The sequence below is a fragment of the Dipodomys ordii genome, unplaced genomic scaffold (assembly GCF_000151885.1).
Source record: "Dipodomys ordii isolate 6190 unplaced genomic scaffold, Dord_2.0 Scaffold192, whole genome shotgun sequence".
NCBI lineage: Eukaryota > Metazoa > Chordata > Mammalia > Rodentia > Heteromyidae > Dipodomys > Dipodomys ordii.
This window is the reverse complement of record NW_012267408.1, coordinates 385,280-406,117: the sequence shown is the minus strand read 5'-3', so window position 1 is coordinate 406,117 and position 20,838 is coordinate 385,280. Positions and strand designations below refer to the sequence as shown.

The window sequence follows — 20,838 nt, the reverse complement described above, 5'->3', positions numbered from 1 at the left end:
ATATATATATATATATATATATAAATCCAAAGGTAAAATATTGTAGCTTAAAAAGTTAACTATTATATAATAAGTAATAATTTTGCATACTAAATAAAAATCTTGTACAATAAAAGTCAGAACATTTGGTAATAAAATTGTATTTATTTGGAAAGATTAATAATTTTTAGAATTTTATGAGTGGAGTTTTAATATATTTTTGGACATTTTTCCTATTCTAGGAATATATCTACCCAAAAAGGTTATTTAATAGTATCTAAGAGTAAAATGGGATATCATAAGTAACAAACACAAAGGGAAGATTAAGTAAAATGGTATATATCTTATTAATGCTTTTAAAAATAATAAATGTCTGATTTGTCATAAGAAAATGAAAATTCAATGAAACATATAGAAACATATACTTACAACTTCAAATATCAGATTAATTTCCCATTACTTATCATACTCAATCTCATATAACTCTGGATGTGATAGAAGTAAAAACACCTATATTTAAGAATTTCTAAAATCTTTCTCATATTAAAGTTGGCTTAACTTATAAATAACTTCACACTTTCAATAATTCAGCATTTTCTAAATGAACATTTTACATTCCCTTATTTTTTCAATTTTTAAGATTGTGAGCTAAGCAACTTTTCTAGAATAATATTTATTCATTCATCCATTTATTCATTTTTTTTAAAGGAGACAGACATTTTGGCCCAAGTCAAGCAAATTTGCCAAAAAAAAAAAAAAAAAAAACCCAAAACCTAATTTGGTGTCACAGGTCAATGAGCCATGGTTACAGAAATAAATGTTCCCTAGATTCTGTCTATATAAATGTTTGGGTATATTGCCATGTACAAATGGGAGGGATCTACTCCAGACTTGCCTGTGCATACGGCAAGAACCTATCTGGCTAATAACCAATGTAAAAAGGAAACTTGCAAATAACTCAAATGATAGAATTCATGCTTAGCAAGCATGAACCCTTGAGCTCAAAACTCAGTATGGAATAAATAATAAGAAAACAAAAAGGAAATTAATTCTGACTTTACTATGAATGACCTTGCCCTCTGGGGACAAAATGGTTGAAAAGAGTAAAGTCACTTTTAATGATTCTGTGGTTGGTTTTCTCTGTAACTCAAACTATGGTATGAACATTTATTACCTAAACTTGATCCTAAATATAGTAGGAAAATTGGTATCCAGGTGTGGCATAGGTCAGGTTTCTGCACTTCATCAGCGCATATATGCTGGCTCTAGTTGCTGTAATAATGGATTTCAGATTAGAACCATAAGAGACAGAGATACAAATGACAATGTGTTAACTACTGTACCACAGTGTCCCAAGCATAAAAGTTTATAGATAGCTTACAAAATATGTAATTGATATCCACAAGCAGAGGAAGTTGTTGTTAGCCTAATTGAAATCTAACTCAAATTATCAAGATGATAAAATAATTTATCATCCTTGAGCCATTTGAGAGACCCAGAAAGCACACATTCACACACACACACACACACATACACACACACACACACACACACACACACAAAAGGGATGCCAAGGTCCCTGGATAAGTACCCTGTGGCCCTATAAAATTTGTACTGGTACTAATTCCTTCAAGACTTGCCCTTAGGGATCTACACCTATTCACTAAGAGCACTGTGCAATGAGAAATAAATAGTAATCTGACTTTGGGACATTGCTAGACCATAATACTGAAGTGAGACTAATTTCTGAACGTCCTATATCACTGTGATCATCCAGTATGAAGGCACATGGATAGAATTTTAGATCAAATCCACAATCTGGGTCCAACAGGTCCTTCACCTAACCCAGAATGCCAAATAGAAAACAACAGCAGCATGAAGTGGAACTCCCCATAATGCAACCATTCTACTTTTCTAATCACACAGCAAACAGTTTGTCTTCACTATCAAAGGTAAGATTCTTCTTTTTCTCTGTTTTCCATGAATAAGATTATTTTACTAGTAATACTCACTCTATCGACAATGGTATCAACAATTGTTTATGGAAAACTTAGAAATATTTTTACTTTAAAACTATATAGTCTAGAAATAGTATGTATTATTAATATGTAATCATACATGTATATAATATTTTAGTATATATTGATTATATAATGATAATGTAATGATATATATTATATAATAATACATAGTGTACATAATATATAGTATATAAAGTTCAGTTAACCCAGTGCTGGTGGCTCATGCCTGTAATCCTAGCTTCTCAAGAGGCTGAGATCTGAGGATCATAGTTCAAAGCCAGCCCAGGCAGGAAACTCCATGAGACTCTTATCTCTTAGAAACTATTCAGAAAAACCCAGAAGAGACACTGTGACTCAAGTGGTAGAGTACTGACCTTGAGCACAGAGAGGTACAGGGACAGAGCCTAGGCCCTGAGTACAAGCCCCAGAACCGGCAAATGTAAAAAAAAAAAAAAAAGGAAAGAAAGAAAAAAAGGAAGGAAGGAAGGAAGAAAGAAAGAAAGTAAGAGGAAGAGAGAGAAAAAAGTCTAATTATATATCATAGAATTATATTCCCTAGTAACTATCTTTTGCACAGAACACACACACACACACAAATGCATATATATATATATATATATATATCACAGAAATATCAAGTCTTCTTGAAATTATTGATCAAGTTATTTTGCCTAATAAACAATCTATAAATAGTTGAAAACTCCTGTATGTGATATAAATATTTGTGGAATTATAATTGTTATACTCTAAAGAAAACAAACTGAAATGTAGTATCTGATAATATTGGGAATATATATTGTTTCTGCAACCCATAGAAAGGTGAATAAATTGTTCAGCCAAGGGAATAATTTAGAAATAATGGTATACATAATTACATATTACCATCTCTGGACAGGGACCAAACATTTAGGTTTATTATTTTCTTTAGTAAAAATGTAACCACATATTTGATTCTACATTTGGATATATTATAAGCATTATTATAACTAATAACAGCAATGAAAATAATACAGCAGCAGTGCATTTTGCATCTTTCAGTAGACAGTAGGATTTATAATCATTTTTATTTACACTGAAGCTTTTATCAAGAACTTCAGAGTGGTTTTCCAATAGCACACATTAATCATTTCAGCAAGTTACTTGGAAAGTTATTATCCCAGTTCAATAGATAGAAAAATTATATCACAGAAAGGTCAGATATATATTTACTTGTCCAATCGTAGAGAAGTAAAATGAGTCAGTTTCAAGCCTAAGACCTCTTTTGCACCCTTTGATCTAACCACTGGACCTATACAATATGGGTCCATGTTGTGGTTTGGCCATCAACCTAAAGTACTTCAAAGCTGCCCCCTCTGCTATTACTTTTGAAGATCTATAAACATAGAAGAGTATATCAAGTTTTCATCTACGCTCACCGTACTAAAATGACTCAGGCATAACTATATTTCTCCATTTTCCATGCTGTTTTAGACCTACTTGTCAGTGATTGGTGTTAATTTAAAAATGTAAATTTCACTATCAAAGCATCAAAATCTAACTTATGATGCAATACAAAAAGCAGCCTTCTTAGGAGTTCACTGGAACATAAATGCATTTAGTACATTTATTAGGTTAGAAAAATTAACAAGGAAATAAACTCCTAATAATTCTTAACTCTTCAAAATGTATCTCTCTAGAAGCAAATGCAGGATTAACGGATCAAATATAAAACAGATACTAGAAACCATTTGTTTGTTATTTAGTAGAGTTGATTTTTCACTGCTTTATCCAATGACATTTGATTTTAAAATGAAGCAGCTAAATAAAACATGGGACTCCTTTAACAACAACAACAGCAAAAATACAATAAATATGAACTAAGTAGCATTGCCTTTCCAAATAAAATATTCTTTGTCATGGATTTCACTTTTGTGCTCTAAAAATCCACCCCTTCTTCAACAAAATCAATTCATATGTTCTAAGATACATGTTTTAGCTTACTTAGAGCCTAAAAAAAGTTTTCTTAAATAATGTAGTTTGACATATGAAAAACTGAAAACGATAAAGTTGTTTCCAAAATTATGAAGTCATAGTTATTGTCTACTTGACTTTTAATGTATGATTAAATATTTACTATAAATTAGCTTATTCTATCACAAGACTTTGATCTAAAAAAAAAGCAAAAACAGACAAACAAAAACAAAAAACAAAAAACAGGGCACTGGTGGCTCACGCCTGTAATCCTAACTACTCAGCATGCTGAGATCTGAGGATCATGGTTCAAAGCCAGACTGGGCAGGAAACGCCATGAGACTTTTTTTTTCTTTTTGTGGGTCATGGGGTTTGAACTCTGGGCTTGGGTGCTGTCCCTCAGCTCTTCAGCTCAAGGAGAACACTCTACCTCTTGAGCCACAGTACCACTCTAGTTTTCTAGTGGTTTATTGGAGATAAGAGTCTCTTGGTCTTTCCTGCCCAGGCTGGCTTTGAACCATGATCCTCAGATCTCAGCCTCCTAAGTAGCTAGGATTACAGGCATAAGCCACCCTAGTGCCCAGCTCCTTGAGACTCTTATCTCCAATAAACGACTAGAAAACTGGAAGTGGTGCTTTGGCTCAAGCAGCAGAGCGCTCACCTTGAGCTGAAGAATGCAGGGAAAGGACCCAGGCCCAGAGTTCAAGCCTCAGGACTGTCATAAATAAATAAATAAATACATAAATAAGATGACATTTACTGAGAGATTAAGGATTATGTGTTTACCTCTCTCTCTGAAGACTGTAAATTTTAGTGAAAGGTGAGAAATTGACATAAAATAGAAAGAGACTGTTATAAACAAACCAAAGTTCAGAAAAGCAACAATGTTATTTCTATAATTTCATTTTTAAATCTTCTTAGAATGTTTGCTTTGAATATAAATCACATATACTGGGAAAATTAATACAAAACTAAGTTCACTTAAAAGTGAAGTATTTATTAACTACCGCCTGTCTATAATATAATTGTATAATTGTCAATATTTAGAAATTGTTGTATGACATATAAAGATGTTTTATCACACATGACTTTAATTACATAATAATTCAAAATTACTTTGCAGGTTTTGTTCACACTAACATTTATTTATGATTAAATGATAGAATATTTCAAGTCTATATATGAATAATCATATTAATTACCAAAAATTACTGTATTCACTGACTGATTGATGATTTCATATCCAGGCTTCAACTTCTATTTTCCTTTCCATCATGATTCTTTTTGTATTTTACAAAAGGATATTCTGATTTTTTTAAATGCATTCTTACTGTTTAATCCATCTTTTCTGAAATGTTTATCAGTTTTGTTTTAATTACATTTCCAGTACTCCTATTTTTAAATACTACAATCTATGTGATGACATATATCATTTGTATTTCCTACAAGATGGATTTCCCATAGATACATTTTCTTAGAACTTCTTTTCTCTTGACAGGAAAGGCCTGATTTTAAAACTCTCCAACAGGAGTTCAAAGACATAGTCTTGTACAAAAGTATCTAGCAGTTTCAAGCTGGTATCATTTAGAACCTGGTGATTTTGTTACTACAAGAAGTACTGTGCTTTTTCTCAGCTTTCTCCAATTTATAGTTAAAATTTTAATGGCTGACAGAATACATGAAAAAAAATAGTCCCATAATTTTCCTTTCCTCAAGAATACTGAGATTTTATTAAACTGATTCAGTGAATGATGATTCTTCTGGTACTATAAGAAGCAGTTTTAATTTAAAAAAATTCAGCATCACTTCATGGTTTTCACTGATCAAAAGACATACGAATTTTTCATCATGCCAGTATCTAGTGACATACAAGTTACCCCTGTTTCGCTTTTTAATTTCGTGAATTGTGAAACTCTCAGAGACATGAAAATTCTGAGTAGTCACCACATCTTCAGTGATACCACTGCTGAGAAACTTTTAAAGCATAAAACTATCTATAAATGCAATTCTTAGGAAGAGCTAGGGATGATTAGATTTTATAGAATGTAGAGATGCACAAAAATGAAAAAGTCTGGAACCATGTGGAAATTACCATGTTTTTTTTAAATGCTATGTATTTTATGGCCTTAGTCAGATTCCTCAGCTTAGGGTCTTAGCATGCAGACAAGGATTCAACCTTTGTCTATGAGATTCTAATTCCAGCTAGTTCAAGATAAAAGAATTGAACTATTTTTAGTTTAAAAGGCTTTCCTAAATTACTCATGTCAGGACTTTCTGTCAGCTGTCATTCTTCACCTCTACCATTTGCAAATTCTAATGAGAACCTACTCATAAAAAAAGAAAAAAAATCATTCTGATTAAATTCAGACACTTGACTTTAAAAAAATGCATTCTTAAGTGCTTTTGAAATAGATACTTGGCAGAGTTTAAAATTTGTGTGTGCCTGCCCGATTACATGCTCATGCATGTTGATAGTGTATTAGGTTTTCCCCTAAAACAGGGAGAAACAACTACACGTTTTAATAAGTCATGTTCTTTCTTTTCAAATTGCCTAAGGAATAAAAATAGTTCTACTCTTATTCCATGTCTTATGAAACATTTTTTTACTTGTGAAAATGGCAATAGAATTATGATATAATTTTTTAATATGGATTCAGTTTTAAGTTGGTAAATATGATGCTAGCTGAATGGAATGATTAGCACAAAGTGACCCCAAAATGGCCCTGTCTTGTATATATAAAGACATGTGCCTACCTTAAATTCTCATCTTAGAAAAATGCTAGAAGATGTAAGTGTGAGATGATTTAAGATAATACATATGTAATATACATGAATAATATTCCTAACAAATCATTGAAATTCCAGCATAGGTTTTTTTCAATAATATTGTAAATATTTAAAATTGTCATAAGTTACAGTAATGAAAATTTATTTTTCTATCGGTTATTGATGACTCACACCTGGCATTCTAGATAATCAGGAGGGTGAGATCTGAGGATACTGGTTCAGAGCCAGCAGGAGACAAACAAGTCTCTAAGCCTCTTTCTAATTAACCATAAAAAAACACCATGATTCAAGTGGTAGAGTGCCAGCAATTGAATGAAAAAGCTAAAGGACAACACCCAAGTCCTGAGTTCAAACCCCAGGCCTCAATACCAGTACAAGAAAATAAAAAGGTATTTTTAATTTTTCTTTCTATTCACATACATAGAAGTTTTTGGAATAGGCAAGGTAGAATTGTAAGTACAAATTTTATTGTGACACAGTAATCAGAAAAACAAAATATATTTCTTATAAATTTATACTGGTAAAATGTTTATAATAGTCAATGATGCTCTTCCCTTAGTATCCTCTACCATTATACATTCTATTTTTGTTGTTGTTCTTGTTCCTTAGAAATCCATTCAGCAAAAAGCAAATATCAACTTCTATTGGTTCAAAAACAGTTAGACCTCTGTCAGCAATTTGACCCTAGATTGATACTTTTGCTTTATAAATATGAATTGAGGGAAATGGTCCATACCACCCACTTTCCAGCAGTGAAATACTAGGAGCTCAAACAGACAACAAATATGTTCTTGCATTTCAAAATATTTATTTACAATATATATTTAAAATATTTGTCTACATCATCATTGACACTGCCATTTTCTTATCACTTCACTGTTAGAATTATGGGATCTTTAAGCATTATATATCAGTTCATGAACATTTTAAATATTTGATATAGAGACTCTGTTTTAATGTTTCATCAATTGCACATTTTTAAATAAAAGGTAAACAATAACTGGCCTTTTTATTTTCAGTTGATCAAACAAATCCTACAAAAAAAAAGGATTGGAAACTTTGTTCTTTACAGTATCTAAGAATATTAATGCTGTAAGTTTTCCCAAATTGTTTTCTAAAATAAATGCCATTTTATAATAATATCTTACTAAGTTTTAGGCAAAGATGTATCTTGTAAGGTTTAAATTCTCTTTTCTGGGTACTTATTAAAGACAAATTAAATGATTCAGTTCAATCAAGCCCACTGATCCACTCTAAGTATAATGATTGAGATGTATGCATATGTCCTACTGTTCCATTAATCATATTAATCATTCATAACTATCTACTTCTCTTTTATAGATATGAGAAATCTTTACTCTCTATGTCATTATAATATGCTCCACCAATTTATTACTATGCCAGGGACACATGGACTTTTCAAAATTAAAACATGCAAAGTTCAGTGCTAAAATGAATTTCAAAATCTGTGTGTTATATGTGTACAGTAACTCACAGATGTCACCCTAATGAGGAATATTAATTTCTTGTTTTACTCTGAAAAAAAAACAGTCTAACTGAGCAGTTTAACTATACTTATCTAATAAATATATACTTAGTTGAAAAGTGGAAAATTCAATTTAATTATTTTTTTCTGTAAGGCACTCTGAGAAATTAACATTTGTAACTATATTTTTCTAGTAAAATATTTATGGCTTTATTACATAGAATTTGTCATTTTAAATAAAATAACAATACCTCACAAACTTGGTACAATAAATATATGAATGATCCTCTAGATTTAAATTATTGACATTCAAGAGTTATGGAAAATACAACCAGTCTCAAATTAAACACAAATGTAATCTTTCTAAAATTCCAGAAAACCTGGGAAAAGCATTCCAACTCTTTACTGTATATGGTAGAGAATTTTCTCCAAAGAAATATTTATCAACAGGAGAGTTGAATTCTGAGTGACAAAAAACTAAAAAGAAATTTGGATTTCCCTAATAATTTCTTCAACTTTCTTTCCTCAATTTTTTATATCAATCTATAATCTGTTATAATGGTGGTAGTAGCTATATAAATGGTTTTGTTTTGTTTTTGTTGTTGTTTTGTTTTGTCGGTCATGGGGCTTGAACTCAGCTCAAGGCTAGTGCTCTACCACTTGAGCCACAGCACTACTTCCGGTTTTCTGAGTGGTTTATTGGAGATAAGAGTCTCACAGACTTTCCTGCCCAGGCTGACTTTGAACCATGATCCTCAGATCTCAGCCTTCTGAGTAGCTAGAATTAAAGAGTGAGCCACCACTGCCCAGCGTATATAAACTATTTTTATGTGTATATGTTCCAAGAAAAGTTAATTTTCCTTTCGATGTAGCTTTATTGCATCTCCTTATGTTTCTAAATGGAGGCAATATTGTTAAGAGTCCAGCCAAACATTTTTTTTGGGGGGAAGGGGGACATGAAGATATTCAATATTTTTTTCATTGTTTAATCCCTTACTAACATATTCATTCTGAACAAGACAAGTACAGTTTCATAACAACATATATATTTAACACATGAGAGTAGACTGTCTTTTTAAACACATTTTTAGAGGATAAAACAACTTCATTTTAAGTCTACTATGGTGATGCCTAAAGTTTTGGGGGAAAAATATAAGAGTATGAGCTGTATAATGTCTCCAGGAAAGTTCTAAAACACATGATCTCAATTCCAAACTCTTTGATAATCTTTTTCTTTTTCTTTCCTTTTTTTTTTCTGATTCTTATAAGAAAAATCCCATTCCATTCCAGAATGCAAGAGAAACCAAACAGATGAGCCTAGATGCTACTTCTGTTTTCATGCTGCAAGGCTTTTAAAGGATAACAAAATGTATAGAGAACCCAGAATACAATAGGATAAATTTACATAACTTACATTCACATATATCATAGAAGAGGGCCTGTAAGAAAAACATCAAGCTTTGTCACACTTTTATGATAAACTTTTATTCTGTTTAATTTTTAAGGTCAGTTGCTTATACAAGTTTCTTTCTGGGATTTATTTTCTGAGAGTATGCCTCTTATTTTCATAAATACACAAAAATAGAGGAAAATGAACTTTATAAAGGACAGTTCAATAGTCCAGTTGTACTTAGTTGGAGATTATTTTAAATTCAGTGCTTTGTCTGAAAAAAATTTCATTAGCATCTGCATTTTGGATTATGGAAAAGTTGGAGTACAAATTATCAAAGAGCAAATAATATTTTCCAACTGTTATAAGTAGCATTAGAAAGGGCAAGGTGTTTAAATGCTCATTAAAACTTTTTTTAAAAAAGTAATTTGTCTAAATTCAGATACTGAAAGCACATATTGCCAGAATACAGTCTCTCTTAGATACTTAATTCTAGCAACAAGGCCTTGGTAGTCACAGTCTTTTCACATTCTGATCAATTTCACTAAGGAAAGAATAAATCACATCTGGTATTACCCATTGACAAGTTTGACATTTGTGACTATTTTTCTACTTATTAACATGTTCTTATGCTTTTAAAGTAAACAACCAGAAACTGAGCCCAAACATATTCTCATATAAACAAAAAGTGTACAACATGAAACACATACCTCCATCGGAGGCTATTACAGAAAGGGAGAATACCCAGAATAAACCTTACTCTTTTTATTTATAAATATTGAATTGCTTCATTGTAGAAAATGTTAATAAGAATACATGTAATTTCTTTTGTGGATGCCAGTAAAATGACAAATAGTCCTGTTACTCCTGTCATTACGTTACTGCTAATCCATCCACAGGATCCTGGCCTCATACAAGTTGCCAGGGATGTATCTAAAGCAGAGAATTTAAGTTTAATTCTAACTATACACAAATACACATCACTTAGAATGCTCTTGAGGAATGCTCTCATTAATTGGAAAAAATATACAATGAAGAAAGGAAGATTAAAGAACCCTAATTTTTTTAAAAAAATTAAAAATAAATAAAAATAAATTGACACAATTCCCCAGGAAGTCTCACATATTCTCTCTGCTGATATAGCTAAATAACAAGTGACAGGACTGTGGAATCCTTACTTCATGCTCTAACTCAAAATTAAAAAACAAATAAAACAAAAAAAATCAACCCTTGGGTAGATTGCTCTTTGGTTTAAATCTTTGTTACCTTCTGAAATTTTGGTAAACTCATTTATTTTCTTCAAATTATACTGGCTCCTCATTTCTTTCTTTCTTTCTTTTTTTTTTCTCCATTGACAAAAGTCAAACACCAAGAACCAGGCATAGCTTCAGAATGGAAAAGGAGTTTTGTTTATGTGTATATGTGATTTTACGTCCAACCCCTGTATACAAACTCTTAAAAAAAAAAAAAAAAAAGCAGGTGTTTTAACATCGTGCTTTATTCCAACTTAATCTCATCCTTGGACGAACTTCCTTCAATATTCAACCATTAAAACAAAAGCAGTCAATTTCCTGGTGGTTGTAATTTAATTAAGTAACCTTTCACACTGAGCAAAACCCAAAAGCAAAGGGTCATTAATCTTTCTAGTGATTAGAGACACCTCTAGGGCTTCAAACATTTACCTCTCCTTCCCCGCAGTAGATACGCTTTTAGAGGATCATGGTTCATACCTCACATTCCCTGGAGCCAGAGATGGTATATGTGCAGGGCCCAGATCCATTAACCGATATATCCATGGTCTCAGAGTTTGTAGGCTTGTAGTCCACATAATACTCCTGTAAAGGGGAATTCATTTGTCTCTCAGACTCTCTGGCCTTTTTCCGCCGCCTCTTCATAAGAGAATGTTGTTGAAGTTGTTTCATGCTGGCGGGATAGCGTTTCCAAGACACATAGATTACCAAGAGGATCATGGCCACCGAGAGAAACAGAGCCACACTCCCTGCAATAATTTTGTGAAAGGAAACATGCTCATATTCTTGCTCTGCGCCAGGAATCTGAAAACCCGGGGAAGGGCTTGCTGTATCAAGAGTGGATTGGGTGGTATCAGGCTTGAAGAGGGTGGGTTTGGGGAGAAACAGAGGCTTCTGGGGAGTTTGAGGGACCAGATGTGATCTTTCCGTGTTAACCACCTGGACTTCAGAACAGATGTTGTATGTTTCCACTGCATCGCTCACCTTTTCCCCTTGGATGTGCTTAGGTCCGGCACAGATCATGGTGCTTTCCTTATTTCCTTTGAAGTTCTTGAGCCAATAAAACAGTGGACAAATGCTCCGACTGCATTCCCACATATTTCCAGACAAAGTAATGGATATTAGTGAAATCCATGCATTGACAGTTTCCTGGGAGATGTTGGTCAGCTTGTTGGAATCCAAATTCAGTTTTTGCAAGTTGGGTAGGCATTTAAATGTGCCTGGTTCAATGCCTTGGATGTCATTCCCTGATAAATCCAAGTTGTGTAAGGAACTCCAAGTCCAGGTCAGGCCTTGGCTGATGGAGCGAATCCGGTTCCACTGTAAGTAGATGGAACGGAGGTTGAAGAGACGTGGAAAATGAGCAAAGTTGATCTTGGAAAACTGGTTGTGTTCCAAGTGAAGCTCTTTCAATTTCAAAAGGCCAGCAAAAGCATTGCGTGACAAGCTTCTAAGACGATTGTAACCCAAATCCAGAAAGTCAAGATTTCGGCAGTCTTGAAAAACTCTTATGGGCACAGTCTTTAGGGAGTTAGATCTCAAGTGTAAAATGATGAGCTTCCGCAGGCCTTTAAATTGTTCCGATTGCAAAGTCTGAAGTTTATTGTAAGAGAGGTCCAGATTACGGAGATTGGGAACTGGGTGAAATGTTTTATTGTGCAGATAGGTAATTTTGTTGGAGCTGAGAATTAATTCTTTCAGTCTACGGATCCCTTGAAAGGCATCTTCATCCACGGAGCTAATATAATTATGGTCAAGATAAAGCCATATAAGCTGGTTAAGGCCAGCAAACTGATTGGCTTTGAGCTTCTGAATGCTATTGAACCTTAATGATAAGCCTTGGGACCCTCCGGAAATGTTTTCTGGGATATCTGCAAAAGCGTGAGACTCACAGTACACAATTTTCCCATCACACCTGCAGTTTTTTGGGCAAGCTCTCTGAGCTCCCGTGAGCATAAAAAGCAGCAGGGTCGGAAGTAGCACCAGAACCACACTCATGCCTTTCAGCTGCGTAATTAAATGGAAACCTACAATATTAAAAAGAAGACAAATGCACATTGTGAAGCTGTTAAAATACGTCACCATCAGCTTCCCCAAAGCAAGGCATGAGGATTGTCTAGAGTAGTAATGGAGCATTTGATTTAAGAACACATGTAATATTGAGAGAGCTATTTTCCTATTTAGGTTTAATTCTTTCCACTTGGATATTTTATTCAGAGAGAGAGAGAGAGAGAGAGAGCTCCTATCCGACTTTCGAGAGTTCCCGTGTGTATCTCACCAGTGAGAGGCAACAACCAACCCTTTCTTTTCACAGAATGCTAACATTTTAGTAATAACGATATTTGGCTAGTTACTGTGTTGAGAAACAGTATTAAAAGGAAGTCTGCTACATCTTCCAGTAAGAGGAAAATTGAGACTTAGTAGATGGAGACTGGTACATCTTTCCTAGTTGAGTAAACGGGCTATGATTTAGCAAAAGAGCTTTAGGAGTCTGTCAGGGTAATTCAGGTTTATCATGCCTGGATTTGTATACTTCTTGTACAGTGCAAGGGTAGTATGGGAGCTTGGAAAAGTGTCATGGGGAACAGTAGCGGCAATTTGGGAGGCATGGGAAGAAGACTAATAATAGTTTGAGAGACCCTTGATATGCTAATAAGCATATATGATTGCATACTGTGGCTCTTTCCCCAGTGAAACATAAGCTATGCATTAGAACCATCCCAATCAGAGAGAACACAGCACAGTTAAGATTGCAAAATCCTTCTGAAAAATTTATATGGAATAAACAAACAAACAAACATGTATTTGTTAGTTTGCGGCTGATTTCCATATGGTTAGTTTTTGCAAATTGGAAGTACAAGCAAGGAAAGGAAATATCAGACTTTAACTGGCCACCATTGGGACCTACTCAGATTTCTGACACTGACTTTTGTTTTTCTTTTTTTTTCTTTTTCCTCTTATTCCTCCATTAACTTCAGAAACCCCGCAAAGTTGCAATCTCCTGGCTCTTAGGCTGTATTTCCAAATCATTGCATGTTATGGGGCTTCTTCTCCCTATCCTAAAGAAATCTGTTATTTCTTAACCATAGGAAAGAAAAAAAAAACTACCATGTGCTGCAGATTCCTTGTATTTCTTTCAGATTCATATTTTTAACCAAGAGGCAATCTGCCAACGTTTAATCTAAAAAAGCCTCATTTTTCTCAGTTAAGTTTTTTTTTAAGGTTTATTTATTTATTTAAAACTCGATCGTGCTCTCTGTCCTCCGGCCAACCTCAGACTCATTGAAATACATTCCAGATCTCCCAGACAGGAGAAAGGGGGGCTGGGGGGAGGGGGCAGTTAGCCAGTCGCACTTGAAAAATAAGACTGGCAAATGACTGCTGGAAATTTGGGAGCCGTGCATCGGAGACAGCATTAAAGATTAAACAAGCCCTTGCACAACCTCTGATTAAAGTAGGGACCCCACCCCTACACACACGGAGCAAAGTGGTAACAACGATCTCTTCGGCAACCAGAAATACAAGCCTGGCTAATATTATCAAGAAACACAAGCAAACGCATTATTTATCTCATGCTCAATTCCCAAGCTGTGGATGTGCAGACGGTAGAGACAGTCTTGAAGAGATTTCTCTAGAGTCTGTTTAAGTCTGTTTTATGCATTTATGGATTTTTAAAAAAAGCTACCAAAAGGAAACTGAGCTATTAAAAACAAAACAAACAAACAAACAAACAGTAACAAGTCTACTGAGTTCACTGACAAACTCAAAGGCTGCTGCTTTTTGACTGTTTCCTTGTCTTTTTAGCAGCTAATGCCATGGCTGAGAATAGAAAAAGGCAAGCCGATCGGCTTGGCTAAAAAGGTAACAACAAAAAGTTCACTTACCCATTCTTTGTCATTCGAAAACGTTTTCCAACCCTTTCTCAGCTTTCTTCTTATTTGGTCTCTGGTGCGGAAACCTCCATCACCTTCATGACACAGTGCGGCTGTCATTCACAACATTCTGATCCCACATGTGAGCTAGTAGCCCCATACAAACTTCCCCGGAGAGGACAGGCAAAAAAAAAAATTAAATATATATATACATACATATGTTTAAAAAAAATCAGCAGGGGTGGGATGGAGGGGCAGGGAGAAGGAAGCCGTGGGGGGTGGGGGGAAGGGGGGAGGGCTTCTAGGCTCTGAGGACCATTGTGTAATTCACCAGAGACCCATCAGCAGTAATTGGCAATCTGTGCAGAAGAGCTACAGCTCATCTCGGTGGTAACCAACTTCTCTGTGAAAAGAGAGGAAAAAAAGGAAATCTTCAGAATACCTGACATTCCTTCTTGTGCTGGCTTTTGCCATTCCAGATAAAGCAATTCATCCTCTGGATTTTCAATTCTTGAAGCCAGTAGGCCTCCTGTGCTGTAGGAGACCCCAGTTTAAAAGCTATGCAGGCTAGGTTTATCCATTTAGCTGGTCAGGTTTAAAGTGTTTTGTAGCTGTGCTGAGAGGCAGCCCTTGTCTAATTCAGAAGGCTTTCCAGAGACTGATGATGCTCAGAGCTTGTTGGTGCTAATGCTTGAGTTTGTGATACACTGAGTGCCCTCCGCTGGAGAAAACAGATTGCACATTAAAGACGGGAACAAGTGAGCTTGTCAGTGGTGTGCAGCCTTCCCTTGCTCAGAAAGGGAAATTAAAGGCACAGGATCACTTTTATTTTTCGCTCCCCAATAATATAAATCACCAATGCGTTATGCTAAAGAGTTCTTCCTTTCAACAGAAAATGGTGTGTAAAATACTGCTTCAGTAAATACAACATGATTAATAATCGTAAAGAGTTGCCTTGACCTGCATATTTTTCTATGGTTGTTACAGGTGATTTGTGGTCTCCTTTTTTTTTTTAAGTTAGAAACAATTTTAGTTGTATTTATTAATGCTTTACTTTTGTATTTGCTTACACTTATAAAGCCAACCACACAGGAAAACAATCTTATTCACAGAAGAATATGATGTGATCGCTTCCCAAAAAAGTTTAAAAAATATTTAGATTAAATATTAAATTTCATTTTCATCAATCACATATAATCTGTCATTTTATGTATTTATTGAACAACCTAGAAAATGACTTAGTAAATCTTAAATTTTAATCTTAAGACATTTATTATCTATACAATTGTAACAAATATGAAAATATCAAATAAAAACTAAGGTAGATAACAGTAGAATTCCACCTGGACATGCTCAGAAAATTCAATAAAGTTTGCTTCAGTGAACTCATATTTATAGTGTTACTTGTTTTTGTGAAAACCACTATTGTAACATGTCATTCCAGAGAAACCAAAAGGTTTTATATTACCTCTTCTGTATTATCATAGTTATTTCTCTAAACTTTATGCAATATCCTCAGAATTTATGACTGATGAAATCACAAATATCTGAGGTAAGTAGCTTTGAAAAATATACATGCCTTTCTTACTCTTATACTGAACATTGGAAAAAACTAATAAATAATATAATGCATGACCTCCATTTGAATCCTCAATCTTATTATTTTATTTCTTCATACTCTGGCAGATAACATTTTTAAATAATCCAGAAGAATTAACCACTATAATGCAGAGCAAGACTGCTAGATAAAATTGCTAACCTAATTTAGAAGTGAGTGCTTTAAATGAATTTTACATAAGCATCTCGAATTGCAAATTAATTTTTGTGGAAATACTATTAGTTTTACATTATTTGCCATTTAATAATAATTAAAAGAAGGGCTCATTGTATGAATAATATACATAAAATGGATTCATATTGATAAGTAGGTAATTACTAAGATTTCTGCAGAGAAGGAAAAGCATAATGTTCCCAAAATATATCTCCTTTTTATTCACTGATACCTGAATGTGTATTTTAGAAATGTATACATTTGGTTTAAAGCATAAAATCTATCAAAATATAAATGCATAAACTAAGAGGCAGTATCACTGTGATTACTGAAAGGAGATTATTAAAATCAAAGATACAAGGATACATATTAGGTTTGATCAAAACAATAAAAATATACCCCCATTTTATTTTTTTTTGGTCAGTAATGGGGGGCTTAACTCTGGGCCTGGGCACTAACCCTCAGCTCTTCAGATCAAGGCTAGCACCCTATCACTTAAGCCACAGCACCACCTCCAGCTTTTTGTGTGTGTGTGTGTGTGAAAATGCAGTACAAAATGGTTACAATTACATGGGCAAGATAATGAGTACATTTCTTATCAAGCATTTTTGCCTCCTCCTTTGTTTCCTCTTCCCATCCCTTCTTATCTCCCCCCGCACAATAGGCCCCCAACACCAAAATTATAAAGTTCATTTTTCGACATAACATCTTGTACATATCATTGTTGCAATGGGTCCACCTGTATCCCTATTTAAACAATTTGTTTTTTTGTTTTTTTTTTAACAATTTGTTTTTATCTGTTTATGTGGTGCTGAGGAATTGAAACCAGGGCCTCCTGCATGCAACTCTACCATTGATTGACCCAACTTCCCAGCTCCCACTCACATATTTTTAAGAGTGGTCCATTCCTTAAGGGGAACCATATGTTCATAGAAAAGAACATAATGTGTTAAAATCAGAATAAAAATTTGATTGGCTAACAGGAAATAATGTCCATAACACATAAAGTAAATGATATAGGCAAGGTACTCAAATCGTAGAAGGAAATAAAAGGTAGTGGGTTAATTTCCAAGTTTCCTCCCCCTCTTTGGAATGAAGCAAAAAATAAAATGTTTAGAACTATTTTTTTCTGTAAAATCCAATTAAGATGAATTTGAATTTTAACAACTATGATATCTTGCCCATGTTTTAAAATTCTAAAATGAATGAATATACATATGATAATTTTCTTTTTTATGTATGTATAATTTTTGTTTAATCTACAGTATAAACATACTTAATGTTATTAATGGGGCTAAAATCCCCCCACTTAGTGGGGAAATGGGCTAAAATTTGATTTTTGTTTAAAATATCTTAGAAAATTACTGCATTCCCAAGAATGCAATGTACTATGTATATTTTTTTTTACAAAGATGAAGTTAAAGATCAAATAAGAATTTTTTTAACACACTTTGAGAATATAGTAAGTTGAAGAACTTTGCAAGTGACAGAAGACTCTGTATGGAAGATTTGTTTGGAAAAAAGTGGCCTGATAATTCTTTCTCTCATTCATAACACACACACTCACACACACACACACACACACACTTGCATCTAAGGAAAATTACTGGGTTTATCAGCTTCTCAACAAGTGTAAAGAAATGGACTACTGAAAATTTCTTGAGAAGCTTGCTATTGTTTGCAATAGTGATCTCAGCAGGCTACAGTGATGTCTAGATCTTGTTTGAAAAATAAAAAAATAAACAAATGTAAACCAATTTCCTAGAATGAAAGAGATTTAGTGTTTTGTTGTAATTGGCATTCACTTTAATAATTTGTCATGAAAAAAATAAACAAGTACATACAACTTCTATAACAAAGAATATGTGGGAAATCAGCTTGGAGTCTTTTCAAATCCTGATAAGACCCCCTAACAAGAAGAGTCTATGAATGTGTTGCCAAATAAAACAGACCAATAAACAATCAAACAACAATAACAACCTGAAGGCAAGTTAGTTTAGACAGGAACCAGAAAAATACAAAAATAATTGTGTTCTGTTTGTGATTAATTTGAGGATTCTTTTCAATCAGTCCTTCCATTTGAAAGGAACAAGTGAAAAAAAAGGAAGGAAGGAAAGAAGGGAGGAAGGAAGGAAGGGAGGAAAGGAAAGAAGGAAACTAGGAAGGAAGGAAAGGGAGGGAGGGAAGGAGGGAGAAAGGGAGGAAGAGAGAAAAAGAAAAAGAAAGAAAGGAAGAAAAGAAAGAAAGAAGGAAGGAAGGAAGGAGGGAACGAAGGAAAGGAAGGAAAGAAGGAAACTAGGAAGGAAGAAAAGGGAGGGAGGGAAGGAGAGAGAAAAGGAGGAAGAGAGAGAGAAAGAAAAAGAAAGGAAGAAAGGACAAAAGGAAGAAGAAAGAAAGAAAGAAAGAAAGAAAGAAAGAAAGAAAGAAAGAAAGAAAGAAAGAAAGAAAGAAAGGAAGGAAGGAAGGAAGGAAGGAAGAAACATTTCCTAGTCTTGGAGATCACAAATTCTTTTTGTAATGGTTCCAATCAACCTAGAAGTTTCAAAAAAGGTCAGGAAAACAGTAAATTTGCACATGATAAGCAAAAGGGAAGAGACTAAATATATTGCCACTCCTTTCACAGGTATCCTGTGAATACCTGCTTGTAATCTGGACAAACCTTTTTGTCTTTAGATAAGTTATGATATTTGACTAATACTATGTACCATACGTAGTCATTTACTGCCTTGAGGTTTCATGAACTAAGATCATAAGATTCTTTTGCTACCTCTAAGAGCATGTAGTTGTTCCATATTGTAAATTAAAATTGACCACTATGTGTGTAGTTACACTAAGAATTTATAAAGTTCCATAAATTACTGAGTGTGCAAACTTGACAAAAATTATAAAGTATTAATAAAAGATTAAATTAAAAAGAAATTAATTTGGCTGGGCACCAGTGGCTCACTCCTGTATCCTAGCTACTGAGGAGGCTGATATCTGAGGATCAGGGTTCAAAGCCAGCCCAGGCAGAAAAGTCCGTGAAACTCTTATCTCCAATAAACCTCCAGAAAAACCGCAAGTGGTGTTGTAGCTCAAGTCGTAGTGCGCTAGCCTTGAGCTGAAGAGCTGAGGGACATCGCTCAGGAGGAGTTTAAGACCCATGACCGACAAAAAAAAATAAGACCTTAATTTTAAAGATCTAGAAATAAAACCCCATAGCTATAGCCAAACTTTATATGCCAAAAAACATACAATGCTGAAATAACAGCCTTTTTAACAAATGGTGTTAAAAAAATAGTTATCTTCATGCAGGAGAATAAACTTGACTAATATTTCTCATCCTGTACAAATACATCTGGATCAAATATCTAAATGAAGATCTGAGGTTCGAAAGTTGCTACAGGGAAGCTTAGAGAAAAATCTGGAAGATACAATCACAGTTAATAATTTTCTGAATAAGACTCTATTTACCCTGGAAGGAAGCACATTGGCCTGCATCAAATTTAAGTCTCTGATCATCAAAAGAAATAATGATCAGAAAAAAGGGAAAACTCATAGAAGAAGAAAAAAAATCTTTGTCAACTATTCAACAAAGAATTAATATCCAGAAAATACTGAAAGCTAAAAAAAAACTAAGCAGGCAAAAACAAATGGCCTAATTAATAAATGAGCAAAGGAGTTGAATGACAATTCTCAGAAGAAGAAATTCAAATAGCTAATATACACAAGAAGAACTATCCTTTGCCATAAAGGAAACACAAATCAACAGTACATGAAACATCCATTTTACCCCAGTCAGAATGTTTGTCAGAAAGGAAACATATCTGACAAAGTTTACATCAATATACAAGAAAGATGTCTGTATTTCCTTATTTATTGCTGCTGTGCTAACAATAATAAAACTGGAATCATTTTGCGGTACCAGATAAATGATGGGTTGATAAAATAAGGTCATATATACCATAATGTATGATAAAGAAAAATGAAATTATGTCATTTGCAGGAAAATGGATGGAACTAAAGATCATCATGTTAAGGAAATAAACCAAAGCCAAAAAGCCAAATATTACATGTTCTCTTTCATTTATGAAATTTAGACCTAAAATATAAGAGATCTATGTATTTATGTATCTATGTATGTATCTATCTATCTATTTATGTATCTATGTATCTATCTATGTATCTATGTATGTATGTATATATCTAACTATCTATCTAACCATGTAGCTATCTATTCAGATTAATGATAAAACTGTTTGGGAACTGGGAGCCTAGGGAAGAATGAACGAGGCAAACAATACCAAAGACCATAAGACCATGAGAATTACATAAGAAATCTCACTTAAAGCT

The 20,838-nt window shown here is 33.8% G+C and overlaps 1 protein-coding gene across 3 annotated transcripts in view; it reads right to left on the bottom strand.

Annotated features, from left to right (window-relative positions):
- The window catches only part of Lrrtm4 (leucine rich repeat transmembrane neuronal 4), a 778,329-nt gene extending 762,844 nt beyond the window's left edge, over window positions 1–15,485 (bottom strand). The window contains exons 1-3 of one of the 3 annotated variants that reach the window (XM_013034621.1): window positions 15,178–15,436; window positions 14,748–14,830; window positions 11,344–12,890 (exon numbers count right to left, since the gene is read on the bottom strand). In XM_013034621.1, coding sequence (XP_012890075.1) covers window positions 11,344–12,890; window positions 14,748–14,751 — 1,551 coding nt within the window. In that variant the 5' untranslated portion in view covers window positions 14,752–14,830; window positions 15,178–15,436. Of the gene's footprint in view, window positions 1–11,070; window positions 12,891–14,747; window positions 14,901–15,177 lie in introns of those variants that run through there. The other 2 variants (XM_013034620.1, XM_013034623.1) reach the window with 2 other exon arrangements.
- Between the last annotated feature and the right edge of the window lie 5,353 nt (window positions 15,486–20,838).